At 35.8% G+C, this 20,044-nt stretch overlaps 1 protein-coding gene across 1 annotated transcript; it reads right to left on the reverse strand.

The window, feature by feature from the left end:
* Nucleotides 1–717: 717 nt before the first annotated feature.
* Nucleotides 718–1,107, reverse strand: LOC146000587 (uncharacterized). Its single transcript, XM_083138339.1, has one exon. The coding sequence runs from the start codon at nucleotides 1,105–1,107 to the stop codon at nucleotides 718–720; it is 390 nt and encodes a 129-aa protein (XP_082994465.1).
* Nucleotides 1,108–20,044: the final 18,937 nt, after the last annotated feature.

Below are 20,044 nucleotides of genomic sequence, written 5' to 3' on the forward strand. Positions count from 1 at the left end.
ATTAAATAATTATTTCTCCATTTATATCGTAAATTATTTTCTGTATAAGACATGCGACCAACATAATACACTTGCTGCATGAAAACCTATTAATTATCAGTATCACTTACTTCTTACTCTCATTATTAAGAAAACCAAAACCTTTTTTTCTGTTTTATTGAATCTTTTAGCCTATGGATCGACCTATGAATAATATGGTGTAATATTTGTACATTTATTTAACATTACTCCTGAGTTTCCAGACGAACAATTTAGTATTGCACATAAATCTGATCTTCTTGCAGGTTTTAATATTCGATGTATCTGAAAAGTATTCAGAACATTCCTCTATAATTATATTAATTCATAAATGTTAATTCATCCTTAACCACACTAGTTCCGGAAATGCACAACTTACTCGCAGAAATAAGTTCCTATTGCTACTAATGATATACTCTCAGATTTCCACTTTTAGTTTTAATTAAATTGAGTTTATGGATTGTAGATACTTTCGCAGATATAAAATCGATATGCATACACATATTTTCGTTCACATGTTTTCTTCCCAGGGGCAGGTCTTTCCTTGCAACCTCCATGCTGTTCGATATTCAGCTCTTCGCTTTATAGCAGCGTGGAACCCATTTATTTTGACGTGGTCAATCATTTGGAACCGTCTTCTTCCCCAGATGTTCTTCACCTTGACCATCTCCAGCATTTGTCTCTTTTCCAAAACTATTTCTAGCACTGTTTTCTCACTTTCTCTGTCCGTTTCATTCGTCTCCATATCCACATTTCTGGAGCTTCCAGTCGCTTTTCCTCACTTGTTCTCAGTGTCCATGTTTCCGCACCATATAGAGCTACTCTCCATACAAAGCATTTCATTAGTCTTTCCCTCAGTTCTTTGTTCAGAGATCTACAGAAAATATTTTTCTTTCTATTGTTGGCTTCCTTCGCTTTTGCTATTCTCACTTTCATTTCTTTCTTGCATTTCATATCACTGTTTATGATGCATCCAAGATATTTAAAGCTGTCTACTTGTTCGATTCCCTTGCCTCTGATCCTCACTATGGCCTCTCTCGGTTTTCTTCCGATCACCATTGCTTTCGTCTTCTTCACATTTATTCTCATCCCGAACTGTTCACATTTCTGCAAGCATGGCAATTATGGTCCTTTCATTTTCTGCCAACAGGGTCAGGTCATCTGCGAATCGTATACAAAATATTTCCTTCCTCCTATTGATACCCCTCCCTAGCTATGGAAATAGTTTTTAACTATTTCTTCTATACAAATGTTTAAATAGATTCAACATTTATTCAACATATTTTCGTAAACTCAAAATAATACACATAGTCCAGAATTTATACATGTAGAGACTCTGAACTAACATCATGGTAAATGAATGAATAAGTTGTTTTTTTTAGTGCGTGGGATCATATAGTCACGTTACACCCTTCAAAGTATATGAGGAGAACCTCTTATCTATAATTTTTACCTGAAAGTGAAAGTCTTGTGAATAGCCCATTGAGACAAGTTAAAAATGCAAGGTTGTAATGAGACCTATACAGGAAATGCACAACACATTAAAAAGGTAAGCAGACAGAAAAAAACTTTGTGAGAGCCAAAAGAAAAGGCCCGTGCTTCTCAAAAAACTTCATGAAATAACTTCTTTTGTTGGTGACGATGTATCTTATTGACGGCAGTGTTTCAACACTGTCATCATCTCTCAACATTGATAATATTGATTGAGTTGGTGTTTTAAGTCCACTTCATGGACAGAAAGGCTAATTGGGACTACACCTACAGTATAAAGTGGGATCCCAACCGCTATGTGCCTCCACCGGGAATCGAATCCGGGACCCCTTGATTACAAGGCGGCGACGCTACTACTGCGCCATCCAGGAGACCCCAATATTGATAATTAATCGTTGGGAAGTTTAGAAGTGTGTCGGAAAAAATTAAAACCTGCACATTCTAGAAGGATGTCATCGTTACAGAACAGAGGAGGGTCCAACCCTTTCAGACGATGTGTGAGACGACTATGTCCAATAAGAAGCCAACTTAAAATTACCTCTTCTCAGTTTGAGTGACGATAAGATGAACATCATGCACCAATGGCCTTGATAGTGCGAAGTTCGTTCCTCGTTACTTCATCTCACTCTTCCTATCAAATGTCAAGAAGAAAACAACGAGACACATTGTGCAGGTTCCTACCTGACAGAAGATGGACAAGAACATCACTGTATGCATCAGCAGACTTGGCAGCAGCATCGGCTAGTTCGTTTCCCTTGATGCCCACATGGTTTGGGAACCAGCGGAATCGAACTCAGTTATAACTTTTAGGCCAAGTTAAGTCAATTGGTTAACTATATTTATTTTCCTACATTTCAAATATCTATTTTTTTTCACTTCTATAAACATTTTTCAAGCAATCAACAGAAATCATAATTTCCCTTCCCACTTTCCACAGACTTAGGACTGTCAGGTCAAACTGCATAAAATTACTTATTTTTGGTTTGTCTTATTGATTAGGAATATAATTTGAAACCTATTTCGAAAGATTTGGAGGACGATCGTAGGTGTTACAGTGTTGCTTTATAATCTCAAAGGTATCAGTGGTCAACATGTGATAGCAAAATCAGGATAAGATAGCGCGAACATTAGTGTCTTAAAAATTCCAAAGAGGAACGTTTGAATCTATATTATTGCATACTTAAATCTAAACCCCGTGAACCAATATTCATCTCAGAGCCATGAACAGCCTCAGTTGGTGACACATGGTCAACACATCGATTCTCAGCATAATCTCTTTTTTTCGTTACTACAGCACATTCAAGGCCTTCAACCTAATATAACCTAAGTTTTAAGTTTTCAAATTTTACAATTCTTTTCAAGTAGCTTCTGAATTGCTCTCAGAATCTGGGCAATCACCAAAATGTTGTTGTTTCTACTAAAATTCTAGTCCAGTACCGGTAGTAACAAAGGCGGTATCGATTAAGCCTTCTCCTTTCAAAGCATATTTATTGAAATTTGTTAAATAATTAGTACTTCGTTGTACGGAATTATTCCCATCAATAAGACACCTTGATGCAAATGACTTACTGCAGCTTGAATCTGGTGTGGTTAAAAATTATGATTTCGCTGTAAAATAAATATACAGCACAAAAATCAAAGCGAAAATTGATTTTAAAAAGGTGTATATGTATGCATTATGTGTGTGAGAGGGGAAATGCTGTTTGGAGTGTGAGTCAGCATTTATGCCTGTCACATTACAAGATGACGTGTCTTGCCAAACTCGTACCAAATTTGCATCAAAAGCAAATTCCCTGTCATTGTTTATAGGGAGAATAGTTCTGAAATTATTGAACCTGTATCATATTAAGAGCAATGATTAACGAAAACGGAGAAACATCACCGGATATCTAGACAATTGGTAGAGAAAAACACATGAATCATATATGCAATGGACTGTGAGTAAAGCAGGGATTCTTGTAAATTTTAGTCGTCACCTTCAGAGTTATAAATTATCTACTGAACGAATCCCATTTTCAAATTAGTTATAATAAATTAACAAAGGTTATTATCCCATAACAAAAATCGCCGGTTTTTATAGTATCTCATTAGTAAGAAGCACGAAACATAATATTACACTTCTCCGACATTTAAATAACGTTATCATAAACATTTCAAATTCAAGTTAATATGGTTTTAAATTTCTGTTTAAGAAAAACACATTAAAGAAAGGTAAAGTACTCCCCTGTGCTATGCACCATGCCATGAAGGCGTATAGGAGGTATGGGGGTTAGGGCCCTACACTTTCTTGATCACGGCCAAAGGTGGGGTTCATGTAATCAGCACCACGCCCCTGGCCGCCTTTACCCCCAGAGTTTCCTCCAGGTATCCACTTTATACGACGCTGGGTGGGCGCCGGAGCCGCTTGAACAGGTGGAGAAAATTACGGTTCTCCCCCGCCGGGGATCGAACCCGGGTCTCTCGCATGGTATCCAGATTTCTATTTAAGAAATTTATATTTACACATTTAGATTTCTATTTAAGAAAAGCAAATTTAAGCCCAGTGAGTTACAATATACATTTTTATTGACGTAATTTAACAATGGAATTTCCAATATGGTATTATTATAATCCTTAATGCAATATACTTTTTAAATTAAGTGCTATCTCAAGAGAATTGAAAAATAAACTATTGAAAGGAAGTACTTGATCAATTAGCATTCCTCAAAAGGTTTTTCAATTAGTAGGATTAAACATCTTTACTATGTCAATCAAATGGAAACTTTATTTGGACAATGTATATCAGCCATGTTCCAAAATGAAAATGTATAAAATATTAATTTCATTTTCTGAATTAACCAATAAACACGCGCCAATTACGTATCCTGAATATTTCAAATAAACTTTATGCACGCCATATTATTTATAACACGGATAAATAAACAGTAGGTGTCGCATAGCGTAAGCTCCTCTAAACAAAGTCGGTCTGAGTTCTCGCTTTGTGATACGAAAAGTTATTCGGAAATTACGATCGTATTATATATATACTATAACTGGTTGACACTCTGAAAATTAATTCTCCACTAGCTCGTGATAATGTGTCACTTCATAACATTGATATATTCAGGATACTTATCAAGTAAGATTTTCAAACTTCAGAGTGATATATCTGCCAAACATAACTATTTGTCGCCAGTTTAAAGATAAGAATTTCCACCTTGGAACAATACTTGAATACAGTGATGGAATAGAATAGGATCTTTCTTATTGTCTCGAAACTAAGTTAGGCACATCTATATGAATTTTCGAGTATAATATATTATGCACAATTCTATCATTACAAAGTGACAAATAAGTTTGTAATAATGTTTATCTTTTAGATGGTAATTAAACACGTTATTTTTTATATGATAGATGTTATCCAGTATAACAAAAATAATGTAAATTTATGTACATTTATAATACAGTAGTTAGAAGCTATTTTATTGACAAGTTGTTTATGGCTTGCTATAAATAATATAAATAAGTAACAGTTCCTATTGGACGTTTCTTCAAACTGCGTTAGTAATTATTACTAGCTAAGAACAGGAAGAGCGTTTAGATAAGGTGAAATTACCAATGGTAAGTTGTTTGATATTCAATTTGGTTTTAACTTTTTGTAATTGAATTGACGATTACTAAGGTTTCAGTTCGTTTCAAACCAATGATCACAAACAATTACAAAGTAAAGTGTAATAATCAAATGAAAAATATTAGTTATAAAAAATTCAATAATTTCTGAGTTCAGAAATGCAAGAAAACCACATCTTCTTAAGAATGACGAGTGGTAAAAAATATAATCGTCTGGTCCATTTCGTATGAAAACTGTTGTTGTATCCTGTAACATATAAGAGCATTGTTTATAATTACGTTATGGTTGTAGGGAAATATAATTTTAATAAAGTCAAAGCTAAGAGAGATTTTTGGCAGAACAAATTGAATATGGTAGTTCAATGAATCTGTATGTAAATACCAATTTACCTAAGTTTTGTAGATTATATGGGCCTGAATATTGGGGAATCGTGTAATTATTTACGTAAGAGTCCTAATTTTTTCACTACATGTTAGCACATCAAGCAGTTGGTAAATTGACTCTGTATTTAGACAAGTGTTTGTCCAGATTTGAGCAACTTTTAAATCAGCAAACTCTAATCGGGGACAAACTGTCTAAAAAGTAATTTATAAAATATAAAAGATAATCGGAAAATGATTTGCTAAAGATGCCTAAATACTAATTTGGAAGTTTTATTACAAAAACAAACTCAAATTTGAAATATAGGTAGGTTTTCATATTGTGCACAATCTCTCATAGCTACAACTTGCACTAAAATGCATGTAGAATGCGGTGCTTAAATATGTAGCTATCCAAATTGTCCAATACCATGTCCATTCGCATAAGTGTTCAGTGTTTATTAAATTTGAAGTTCAAAAATTGAAACAAATAAAACAAAAATCAATTCTACACCAACAGCAGTACAATTTGATTCCTTAAAATCAAGTAAGTTGCAAGAGATAATTTTAAAAGAATAATAGTAGACAATTCTTCTGCATCCCACTGCTTAATCAGATACGAATATAGCGAATGCTATAGTCTTGAACTGCTATTGAGTTGTCCTTGCATCTATTTTAGAATGAATTAAATCGGAGCATGTTTAAGGAGATTTCTTTTTCTGATGGTAAACTGAATTCTTATTGTACTTAATTAACAACAGTGCAAGCTATCAGTTAATGCATATTATGTATCAATGATTTCTACATCTAAGTTACGAGATGTACAGAATTAGTAGCCCAGAAGCACAACATAGGAAAATAATTTCAAGTTCCTGAAATTCCAACACGTAAATCATTCCGTTGTGCATGAAAAATGGTCCGTGTATTATCTGTGGTAATAAGTATTTTTATTTCGTATTCTCCCTATTATGCGTTACTTTTCTGACATTTTGGGCAAATCGCGATTTTATCTACGGCGATTACTTTGTTCGTAGATCAATGCGTTTTACCCCTCCCTCGTCGTTGTTTATTTAGCGTCGCATGTTTCCAATTTTAGGCTAATCGCGACGATGCTATGAAAAATTTATGACACAAAGAAAGCTCTAACAGGGAATAGAACCCAGGACCCCTGCATTAACTGAACAATGGTATTTATCCTTGTAGAACATTTATATGCACTTAAATAAAATAAATACTACGACCTTACGAGATATGTCCGAATTATCAGCAGAAAATAAAAGCAGAAATGGAAGGGTGGGGTGAGTGCATCATTGCGCTACCAAAAGTGTTCTAAAGGGCGCTCGAGCCATGTTGCAACATTTCCCAAATTGTCTCTTTCTCTTCATAACAATTGCTGCACAGTTTAACGTGGGTGACAATCTGCAGGATACAGCACACTTAATATCAGCAACTGTTTCCGGTGCCTTCACTGTAATTTTCTCTCTTGTGTAGGCCTACCATATTCAATCGCAAGATGTAGACACTTCTGATTTACCAACGTAGAAAATTCCATTCATATGTCTATGGCCTCATAAAACGAAAGACAAATGCATCCACTTTCTCTGCAATTGATATCAGTGGAGTACCCTGAGAGGGGGGAGATTTGATGCTGAAAATGCCAGGGATACAAAAGACAGGATTCGAAGGTTTTGTCGCAGGAAATAAGATTAAATCATAAAACGTATATTAAAAACTACTGATGGAACATTAGCGCTATTCATCTAACGAAACCATTACAAATCGGCTGGCGGCTTGTAGGTATGAAATACTGGAATAAAAGAAAAAATATAAATATGCTGACCAAGGCAGTAATTTATTTTATTAAAAACATAAACTAAACGTAACGTTTCAACCTTCTAGCAAGGTCTTCACCAGACTCTGTATCAAGTACAAAAGTAACAAGATTCACAAAAAGGGCATTATATATACACAGAAAAGAATGGCTATGAGAAGCAGGATAGACTAGACATAAACAGAAGAAGGAAGAAAAGAGGTAGGGGAGAATTGGAAGAGAAAGAAAAAGATGAAGAGAAAGAAAAAGAGAGAAGGTTTGGAATAAGGAGTATGGGGAAGACCACGGAAAAGATATGCAAAGTGCTTAGAAAAGCGGGCATTAAAACTTACAGGAAGGGAGGAAGAAGCATCTTAGGAATAGCGAAGAATGCAAACAAGAAAAAGGAAAACAGAGAAGAGGAAGAGGAAGGGATTATCTACGAAGTAAAATGTAAAGAATGTCAGAGTGTGTACATAGGAGAAACAAAAAAGAGACTAAAAGATAGGTTGAAACAACATAGGGATGATGTACGACTTAAGAGAGAGAGAAATGCGATATTTAAACACACGAGAGAAACAGGACATGACATAGAGTGGGATGAGGCTAAGCAGATAGGAAGAGAGAAGAGAATGCTAGTGAGAAAATGGAAGGAAGCCAAGGAAATAGAGAAGAAAGGTGAAGAAGACACAATGAACTGGAATGGGGGACTGAAGTTAAACAAAGAATGGAAGAAAGTGTTAGAAAGAGTGGAAAGGACAAGAGAGAAAGAGGAGAGGAGAAGGGAGAAAAATGAAGGAAAAAGAGCGTGAGATATTCAATATGAATATCTCTTCACATTCTATATGAAACTAATTATGTTTAGCCTTTTAGGTGAAAGTACAGTTGGAAAGTAAAAGCCACCTGCTAGAAAGTTCCTAACAACTTTCTAATAGTCTGGAGGGAGTAAAGTTTGTGTATATATAATGCCCTTTTTGTGTATTTTGTTACTTTTGTACTTGATACAGAGTCTGATGAAGACCTTGCTAGAAGGTTGAAACGTTACGTTTAGTTTATGTTTTTAATAAAATAAATTACTGCCTTGGTCAGCATATTTATATTTTTTCATAATCATGGAAACAAGGCTTAATGGTGTTATAATTGGAATAAAAGATAAGGTAGGTGTGCGCAATTTCGCCACGTTAAGCTTTGAACGACCGTTACAAATTCCTGATAAGTATGATGATAACGTCTGTACTGGAAATTGATAGTATATATGTTACGGTATGTGTGGAAAAAAAATCGCGTTCATGCGCTATTAATCAGGTACTTCAAAAGACAAAAGAAAAAAACCTTGCAACTGGCGAAATTGCATACACCCTGTACACAATTTTGCCACCCACTGTAAACAGAGGGGACACGACAAACCGCGCTACAAAACAAACATATTTTCACCCCATGAATATAATGAAAAAAGTATAGATAGTAATGACATACATAATATACAGGGTGGGCCAAAAGTCCCTTACCACCCCTTGTAAAAATCGTTTTAGTGGAAATTGATGAATAACAACCATGTGTGACCACATTAGGCCTAGGGGGAAGTCATAAGGGGGGGTGACCTTGACGGCGGCCATCTTGAAAGCCGCCATCTTGGATACAAGTCCAGTTTTGTAAATAGGAAGGTAGGCATGCGATACATGGCGAAATTGCAAGCACTTCCAATGACTACACAAATGGGGTGAAAATATGACTCTCAATGTATACGACACAACACTACACATATCATTGTAGGCAGAAAGCGTTCGTCTTCACAATGCAATACTTGCTACATAGCTTCGAACCCTCCTTCCTGGACAAAAGGACCGCACTTTGTTGCTCTCGATCTTATAACAACGCTACGTCTCGCACACACAATGGCTGCCTGTCTTTTCCGTCTAGCTCCTCCCCATCAAAATGAGACAAAACACGATCAGCGTGCGCTACCTACCTATACACTAGCACCATCTGCCGACTTAGGCCGACGTGTTGGGAAATACAGGTATCTGGCAGAATTGAAAACATGGCGAAATTGCGCACACCCACCTTATATATACATATAGTCAGTACTTGTTTTCCAAACTTAACCACCATCCTAAGAAAATTGTGGACCTACAAGTGAGTAGCGTAACCCAGTCTGGGAAATCTCCTATAACAGCTGAGGGTTCGATGTGCTGACCCCACGTCACCCCATTACTGGTTGAAGATCTCCACACCTCTATGTAGGGTTGTGGGAGGCAGACTGGCAGTCAGTTGATAGGCCAAGGCCCTTCCAGGGCTGTAGAGCAGTGGATCTGAACCTTTTTCAGTCGGGGACCCACCTTGAAGGATATTACACTTCATGGGACTATAAGATGGGAACCAGCGGAATTACTTTGTAGGGGTGTGCACCTAGTCTATAATCATATACAGGGAGGTTATTTCAGTCGTTCACCGCCAGCGTGGCGGCCGTTCAGCGGACTCTTCATGCAACAGGTCCCGGCAAATTGCATTACAGGAAGTCCGTAACAGAAACCGCTTGTTTTCTAATGTTTCCACTTTTCACAATTACAGTTACAATTACAATTGAAATAAGCACGTACCTTGTCGCAAGGATGCTGGAAAAGGTGTCCTCGCAATTACAAATATTTCTGGCACATTATTTCTGACATCTAATCTTAGATTAGTCATCGCTACTTTATCCTCAGTTGTCGCGACAGCGCCGGCAGCTTATCGGAGGTTGGGTGAGTTGTCAGCCGCGAGAGGGCGCTTCATACTGCACGTGTCGGCAGTGATGCCAACCGTAGGGACATGTCCCTACGCATAGGGACTTTTCACTAAATTTCGCCCGCGTAGGAACGTAGGGACAGATTTTGCCAAATGAGGGAAAACGTAGGTACTTTTTTCAATCTTGGTAAATTACATTTTATGAATTTGTTTATCTGGATACTTTAGCGAGGAGGAGAAAAAAGAACTAACTAACAGATCTCCATCAGAATTTTGGAACATGTTATCGGTTACCAAAAACTTTCAAGGCAAGTTCCTTTTTGAAAACATTTCCACTCTCGCGAAAATAGTGCTAACATTGCCGCATTCTAACGCGGAAACGGAAAGAATATTTTCAATGTTAAGTGATACAAAAACAAAAAAGGGAAATAAAATGGGACCAAAATTGTTAAAGAATGCAGGAAATACAGCATCACCAACCAACATCTATCTCTTCACAGCAGCAGCATGTATGACTTCAAATAACATAATCAACAGTAAACGACTCAACATTATTCATTAGGGGTGTGCTGGATTCTTTACTTTAAAAAGTCGTTAATTCTCGACGTTTTCTGCCTTGTAAGTTTCTGGGACTTATCGAAAGTTGTAAGTTTTTATTCTAGAAATGCAAAAACAATCACTTAAAGTGAAAATGACTTGTAAAATTCGAGATTTCCAGTGCTTCGGGAAATTTCGAACATTTCCCGTCCCGAAAATTTTCCGACTTGGTCGGGAAATTGCAAATTTTTCAGTCCCGAATGTCGGGATTTAAAAAAATTACCGTCCCGATCCCGTCCCGACTCAAAAAATTCTGTCCCGCACAACCCTATTATTCATTAAGGCAAGAATTTACAATACCGGACCCTTCTGTAATTTCTATGCTACGTCTTATACTCACGAAATAATTATTCGTGATGATTTATCTCAAATTAACATGTTGGGGTGAGGGGGAAAAATGTTCATTAACGTGTAGAAGTTGTAAAATAAGCTTTTCAATTCTTGCAATGATTCTCCGTATACAAGTATGGTAGCCATATTTGTTGATATGAACAAATTACAATTAGTTACGCTGTCTACAGCGTTGCCACACTGTTGATTTCATACTTGGAGAGCATGGATCGTGTAAGAATGGCGGAAGAGAACAGTAAAAAAGTTGTTAATGTTGTACAGATTGTTAGGTGGAGTGTGCAGGAGGATGGCTGTGGGCTAATTAATAAACTTATGGATTTCAGTATATTGCCCAAAGAACGTGCTTACATGTGACAGCGACAATCACGATGTAGAAGAACTGATTTGATTACAGGTAAATTTGGCAACAGTACATCAATCATAAAATTGCAGGATACGAAAATAGCGTCTTCGATGATGAACGTTTCCCGTTAAAGTGCTACGAAAATAATAATTTTTATCGGTTCGTAATCACAATTACCGCAAAACCATTCAGGAATAGCCCCACTGACCATTCTCGGTAAGTTTAGGTTAAGTTAGGTTAGGCAAACATAGTTAAAATTTGGGCTCGAAAAAAACATGCACGGGTAGCCCAACAAACCATTGACGGATAGCCCCACGAACCATTCAGGTACGGTTAGGTTAGGTTAGGATAGGCAAACATAGTTAAAATTTGGGGTCGTAGTAATATCAGGAATGTATATTTCGTTTTTAAGTATTGGAAACACAAAATCTTCCGGTAAATAATAAGCAATCGTGCCGATCGCGGACCACTCAATGTCACTTATTTTGCAATTTCTACACGTGACCCCCCAAATCTTAACTTGAAATTCGTGATTAGGAGGCCTCAATTAGTGAGTATGCAAAATATTACAAAAATCGGGGAGGGGTCATGTATTGTAAATTCGCTCCTTCATTAATTGTGGAAGCACCGAGCAGAAAGATTTGGTAAGTAAATGTGTATATTTTATCTTCTGTTTTGCATGCTAATGAGGTGTTGTTTTTTTAGTTACTTTACTTGGCGTAGGGACATTTGGTCAGTTGTAGGGACATTTTGACTACGTCTGTAGGGACATTGCTGAAAAATGGTTAGCAACACTGTCGGCTACCAGACGTCAGTGTTCGTTCATGTTCAATTCTGTTTGCGTTCAACAGTACGCGTGTTGCTTATACTGTGTTATTGTAATGTGCTACTCATGGCCAGTGCTTTATTGTGTGTTAATTGTTATTCATTCATTACTTATGTCGTTAAACAAATATAGTCTTGAACAGAGAGTTTTTATGTACGATAATTACGTGAAAACGAATTCTTGCAGAAAAGTGGTCAGGCAATTACGAGACACAGGATCTCTTGAACCTAAGAAACGTGTTGTATTGCTGTTGAAGTAGGTCATTTTCAACATCTCTTATAACACAGGAGGTTAGTGATCATCATTATTATTACTTTTAAATATCATTTTACGCTTTCGGTTTGCTTTATGTGCCGGGATGCTGTCTTCCTTTCTGTCAACTGAGGTTAAGTAGCGATGTCTAATCTAAGATTAGATGTCAGAAATAAGGTGCCAGAAATATTTGTATGTGGGAGGACACCTTTTCCAGCATCCTTGCGACAAGGTACGTGCTTATTTCAATTGTAATTGTAACTGTAATTGTGAAAAGTGGAAACATTACAAAACAAGCGGTTTCTGTTACGGACTTCCTGAACGCAATTTGCCGGGACCTGTTGCATGAAGAGTCCGCCGACCGGCCGCCACGCTGGCGGTGAACGACTGAAATAACCTCCCTGTATTTGCTCTTTTACAACACGGCCTGAATTTAAATTGTTAAAACAATATCTCTAAGTAATTTAAGGTAATAGGTTTTTAAGACCCAGTTAACAAAGTTTCGAGCCCAACTTCCCGACCCACCAAATGTCCCCTCAGGACCCCGGAGTGGGTCGCACCCTATATATTGAGAAACTATTCTGTAGAACCATGGGTTATGTTATGCTCTAGATGAAAGTAAATATTTTACACTACAGTTAATTTCTATCACAACTTACATTCAGTCTTCTGTAGATGAAATAATATTTTGGAAAATACAACATAGAAACTAGTTCAGTGCCATCCATCTACCATGAGAGAATAGAATAAAATAATAGTTATGAGGGACACAGCTCATTGGGGAAGTTACTAAACAGAATAATTTCTGGAATAAAATTGTAATTGTTTTAATTCTATCAGTCTATTTCTCTGTAAAAACTACTATGATGATGATAATGAATAGTTATGGGAAAGTAGTGTAAGAACAGGTCACACCTTACACAAGTTAACCTAGAATGCCTATATAGCAACCACCTCATCTCGAAGATGTACCTATATGGAGACGCATAGTGGTTCGGATCCCACTTTAAACTGTAGGTCCAGTCCCAATTGGCCTTACTGTGAATAAAGTTGACATAAAACACCAAATCAATCAATCAATCGAAGTTGTATGAAATTTCACTTTTCTGGTTTGCATGAGAGTAATATCAACCCATTTCTAAAAACGTGTGGATGTTTATAAGATATATTATTAACTAATCACTGCATGCTTATTCATTTTAGTATTTGTCAAACATCCCTAATTTTTAATCTAGAATGGGAGTAGGAATATGTCATGCAAGCGAGTTTTGTTCGAAGTTATTTATTGGAACCACTCTGCATATTGACTACAATTTCATCATATGGCATTACATATTTCATAGTTACACAAAAAACTGGACTCGAAAAGCACACTCCCAGCCCCCCACTCCTAAACACACACACAATGGAATTATAAATACACCACTGAAAGATCTTATCCTGCACAGATACGTATTTTATATATTCATATACTTAATACAGTACTGAAGATGAAACAATCCATGCATCAGAATAAATATTCCACATGAAATTTAAAGTTAATTAAAAAACAAAGAAATGTGCAAATTTCCAGCTGATGACAAAGAAACTAACAGTATTTTTTGCAATTTAGAGAGATTTCACACCAAAGTGACATTTGACATATGTCACTTGGAAATGAACGAATGAACAGCAACGTTTCACCCATAGTGGATGCCATATTGACAAAATCCCTGCTACTCATTATCAGCTTCTAAATAATGTCACACATGTTTCTAGTCAGTCTAAAAGAAAGTGAACATAAAGAATTAATAAATAATCATTCTTTCAAGCTTCACACTATCAGGTCGATCATTGGTGCATTTCTCATACCATCCCTTCCATCAAGAAGTAAATTTAACTTGGCTTCGTATCGAACATAGGTGTCTCACTCATGATGATTTGCTGCAAGGGCTAGACCATCCAATGTGTCATGTCTAAATGTTAAGTGATTGGCTTATTCCTACCTAATGTGTAGATTATACTTTCCTCAAACTTTTGATTTTACCAATTATTGACCAGGTTGGGAGATAATGACAGCACTTTAATAAATGTCATTACCTTTTTGAGAAGAGCGGGGCTCTTATACTGTCTCTGAGGAAGTTCGTAGTTTTGTGTATATCCTTTGCAAGTCTTTTCACTTTCAACCTTTCTCAAGGGGCTCTTCACACCCATTTTTTAACTCAGGTATGGGTTCGATACCTGGTGGAGACCCATTGTGTTTCGGATCCCACTTTAAACTGTAAGCTCAACCCAATTAGCCGTTCTGTGCATAAAGTAGACCTAAAAGAACAGTTCAAACTCAAGTAAGGATATTAGATAAGAGGATTCTTCCTCACATACATTGAATGGCCCAATATGGTCATTATGCCTACAAGTCCCAAAATCTATTTCAAGCATCTTACTTCCAATTACATATATAAATTATATTGTTAGCATTAAACATATGGAATATAGAGTAAAAGACTATAAGAAATCCTTAAAACCCTACATCAATTAATTTCCACTGTATTGAATATTATCATAATATTGTTAATGAAATTCCATTAGACAAACCATTGATAGTCATACTGATAGGTTTCTTGGTCGGACACTCACTATGGTGACATGTTATACTTCACCAAGAATGAATTTACATGTTGAAATACTCCAGAAGAAGAGAACAGTTTCAGAGTAAGTACATTACTCTTAATGATTTAGTACTCATATTGTGGAAATGTAAAACATTATATTCTATTGCTAATAACAAATGTAAGGGAAAATAAACACATTGTTATTCAGATATATATATTTATTGAATCACTAGTAATTAATATATTTTGCATAAGGTATGATAATCTCTTTGAGGTCCTACAGACTTTCACTGGAATAAAAGTTACTGAAATTATTAAAGCATCATTAACACACTCAACAAACATTTCCATAGTAGGTTCACATATGTACAGTCTCAAACAGAAAAATGTGTGCATTTCATTTCCTTTAATCAAACTGTTCAAATATTTTACAGGACTATTTAGCTGAAAATCATATATTTTTTATCCACCCTGCTTGGAATATTTAGTGAAACATTAAATACATTTGTTTCTAACATCCTCAAGCAATGTATTGTATTGTTAGGTGTTATGTACTTTAAGCAAAATTTTTCTCTAAAGCATATATTTTTTTAATGCAGAAAAGGGAAAATACAATTTCTTATGCATGAGCCACATAACTGATAACAATGTTATTCCATAAGAAATGCAATATAATTACTTGGTTCTACTCTAGGTATGCATCATGCACTAACTTATTTATATTAGAATTCATAAACATTTTCTCTGAAAAATTGTCTCCACAAACTCTGTAACTTTTGTATGTTTTGTGCCTCAAGTCCTTTCGCCATATTTTCTCCAACCATATCTCAGATCTACGAGAAAAATAAAAGATGAAAAATTATTTTAGAAAAATATAACTATGCAAGACAAAGAATTCTGCATTTTATGTCACTCAAAAAAGATAAATTCCATTATGCAAGAGTTGTTTGTGAGCTAAGGTCAAAGCGTGTCAACACAAAGAAAAGTTACTGAAAATGAATATGCATTAGATCACTATCTGTATCTGTTGAATAAAGTAGTGTCAAATGTATAAGGGTCCATTCTATGATAGCTCCTTCAACTAGTGCGGAAAATACTATGAGCTTGTCACCATTCAATTGATTTATTTTTACTCAATTTTCACATTATTTCTCATCGTAACTAATTCTTATGGCACCATACAGTGTGTGGCAATGCAAATAAAAAAATATTATAGATATTGCACTAAACTTCCTAACATATGAAGCAAAGTTTTACCACATTGTTTTTTAGAAAGAGTCACTGAAGCTTACTGCCTAACCTACAACTGGCTAACAATGCAATTTTTGTAATTGAATGGATCATGCAATCTACTCCCGGGAGTGCTTTCAAGATAAATGTTATGACACAACATATTTCTGAAGTAGATACCAGGACAGGAAATATGTCAACAAATCAAAATCACCCATACCATCTAGTAGATCAAAGCCCATGACCAGCAACAAGAGCTATTACAGCAATAATATTAACTACAGGTATAATTAGATGATTCCATCAACATAATATAGTATTATATTATTATTAATAATAGGAGTAACATCCATAATTCTGTAGGGTTGGATTAAAGCACATAGATTAAAATGCGATTTGAAACACAAAATCTTCCTCCCGTGGCACCAGTGAGAAAGGATTGTTTTTACAGTAACACATGTGTAAATGTTTGTAAAATGTTTTGCATATATTGCACATGTAGGTTAGTTACACTCATTTCGTTTCCAAAACTAGTGATTACTTATGATTTGGTTCAATGTATGCTTTCGTAGTTAGGTTAGGCAGGCCAGGTTTGGTTCTCTTAGCATTATAAATAAATTCCCTAAATTCATTTTACTATGGTTCGATTTTACTTCTACATTAATTCCCACTAGTCTACGATACTTACAGTCCCTTGTCAATGGAAAATACATTGTCCTTGGGAAGCGTGCAAGCTTGCGTAAGGTAATTTTTAAGTTGTTTTTTCAACATAAACATGTTTTTTTTAAAAAAAAATCCAAAGAGTGCTAATTACTTTAAGAAAGGTTCAAATTTCGTGTGACAATGATTGCTAAAATTCTACGATAATTAGTCTTCCTGCTAAGAGATTTTTTTAAAAAAATCATAGAACGATAGGAACCTTAGGTTTCATCGCTTTAATATTTACATGCTATTTTTCATCTCCTGTACATGTTGACAAAGTTTTATATGCTAGAAGAAATAAACTTCATGCAGAAGCGAATAGGAGCGCGATAACTTGTAACTTTCTGCATTATAACATGCACAAATTAGCTTTTCTGAACTTCAAACAAACTTCAAGTCATTCCTACTATTCTCGTTGGCTTCCTATCCTCCTGTGTAACTTATAAATAGCATTAAGTTACAAAATCGAACCTTTACCCTTTCAGACATTTTTTTATCACATGGCCTTTTACTTAAATGAAGGAAAATACAGAATACGAAGACATGCTAGGAATTATTCTCCGTGGAAACTAACTTTATAGAAATTATTTTTACATAAATTCATAAATAACTAACCTTTCAGGATATGACGGAACACGAAAAAAAGACAGCTCTGGATTCCTCTTCTGACAGTTTTTACAATAAAAAGCTGCACAATAAGCCATTGTTTTTATTTTTTGTTCTTCTACATCCTTATTAAAATAGTTAGTGTACGTCCATGACAGATCTTATGGAACGATGTTACTAAGGTTATTACATGTTACGTCATGTAGAAGTATTGACTTTAAAAATACGATTTTTCTTATACATGTTTAAGAATGGAAAGGCATTTAATAAAATACAAAATCACGTACAAGTGATCATCATTGATTAATAGATACATAAACTAAATTTTTAATGAGAAAATTAGGATTTAACATCGATGGTGGTGCCGACTGGTAGCTGGTTAATTCACGTACGAACAAATGAATTCCGAAATTAACCTCGTTCGGATTTTTGCACCAGTGCGGGAGGCCTGATACCACTGCGCCATCTGGTAGGCCCCAAGTCATGTTTGCAGATTGTCAAATGTCAAATGGGGAAATAGGATAGTAAAACCGGTTCAAAATAGAGTAAACATTAGGCTTCATAGACAATGTAAAGTGTCACATTATATATCAAGGTTTTTATGACGTTCAAGTTTAAAAGCATAATCCAGATTGATTGTTTTGAAGCATTAGAAGAATATTACAAAAAAAATAGAAGCAGGGCACGTTCTGGACTTCAAGGACCTCTGACGTCAGACAAGTTATAAGTAGGGCAAGACATTTAATGACCTACAAATTGTTAAAAAGAAATCTTAGAAAAATGCATTTCTGATCTAAAAATAGTAAAAATGAGCTAACTATTTAAAAAATTACTCACCAATGAACGCATGGATAGGAAAACGCGGCATCAGGGCGCACTACTTAGCTTTCTCCCCTTCTCTATCGATATGCCGACCTTGATCCACAGACGGACAGAGATCCAGAGACAAAATGTACGTACGTTTCCTTCATTGATTTTGTTACGTGGTAAACAATAGGTAATTTTGTCTCACAATTAAGGTACTCAATTATATATTTATTTATTTAGCCGGCCTCTGTGACGAAGTGGTTAGCTCATCGCGCTACAAAGAGAGGTGTCCTGGATTCGAATCCCGGCCTGGGAATCGGTATTATTAAATTTATTAACAGTATTCAAACTGACAATTCGCAAAGGAAACAACAACAAGAAAGTGGTATACAATAACAAGCTGTACTGCATCCCTTACGTTCAAAAGCAATTTTTGAAATAAGCGTTTCATATTTTAAAAATACCTTCTGTATTGTAATATGCTTCATTTATGCCAATTATGAGTTTATCATCACCAGTATTCTAGTATTATAAATGGATTTTTGGTTTGCATACGTTAAATTATTTAATCCATATACTTAATGGAAACATAACCCAAAGTTAATGGAAAAATGACTTCCCCTTAACGTTTCACGAAACTTAGCGTACCCTCTGAAAATTTTGGGACCTCAACACTGGAGCTAAGGGTCAAATTTCATGCATTTGTTTTCTAGTTATCTTTAGAAAAGATGAACTAAAGGGCGGTTAATGTCCGGCAAAGACCTCCTTGCTTCGCCGATTCAATGTGTACTTGAACTGAAATGTACATCTACTAGTATGGAAAAAGTGGAACTCTAGTGTTGAAGAAAGAGGTAACCTTGGTGGCTGGTGATTAATGGAAGACGGTTGGAAAACCTACAGTGAGTGGTGAGTTGTCTGTGATCTTGAAGAATGGCCGCTGTTTCTGTGGCGCTGAGGTGAAATCTTTCACTTTCCACATCTGTCGGGGAATAACCGTGTAAAATGCGGGATTCTTTGACGGGGCGAAGGGATGCCAAGCAAACAAATTTAAAACCGCGGAGGCACGTGTTGTGAAGGCTTTCTTCTAGACTGAAGGGGTGCATGTCACTGTCGTTTCGATGTAAACGTTCCGATGCATGTCACTTCGGTCTGAATGCTCCTTTAAGTGCACAGTACATTGGTTAAGCAATGGATGGAAGCCAGAAAAAACACAAGGGAGATTCAAAAAAATTACCTAGCTATCGGTAATCAACAAACTGTATTTTATATATCCATCTCCGGTTATCAAAACTATATTTTAAATAAGAAATCTCCTTATGACAAACTAACCTCATTAATTCTCACTAACTGAGCAAAATATTTCAAGGTTTAACCCATTTTATGGAATAACAATTTGTGTTGTCTCACGCTTTTAACTTTTGTTGGCATATCCTGCACTGCATTTACGACACGAAACGAGACATCTCTTCCTGTTCGAGACGGGACAAGTGAATACATTCAAGACGATCATGAGGTAGCATTTTCACGAGATGAACCAAAGTCTCGTCTCATCATGTGAACAACATACGTGAAAATGTAGTAGATGAAACAAGCAATAAAATATATTTATTATACACAAGTGTGTACCAGTTAGTATCAAACATGGGGTGTTATGATCAAGGGTAAAGATTTCATGGTGTATTCTTTATACATACTATACTGAACGCAACTCCATATGGCGGCTACCC

This window comes from Lepisma saccharinum, chromosome 16 (assembly GCF_977018435.1).
Source record: "Lepisma saccharinum chromosome 16, izLepSacc3.1, whole genome shotgun sequence".
In the NCBI taxonomy this organism is placed as follows: Eukaryota; Metazoa; Arthropoda; class Insecta; order Zygentoma; family Lepismatidae; genus Lepisma; species Lepisma saccharinum.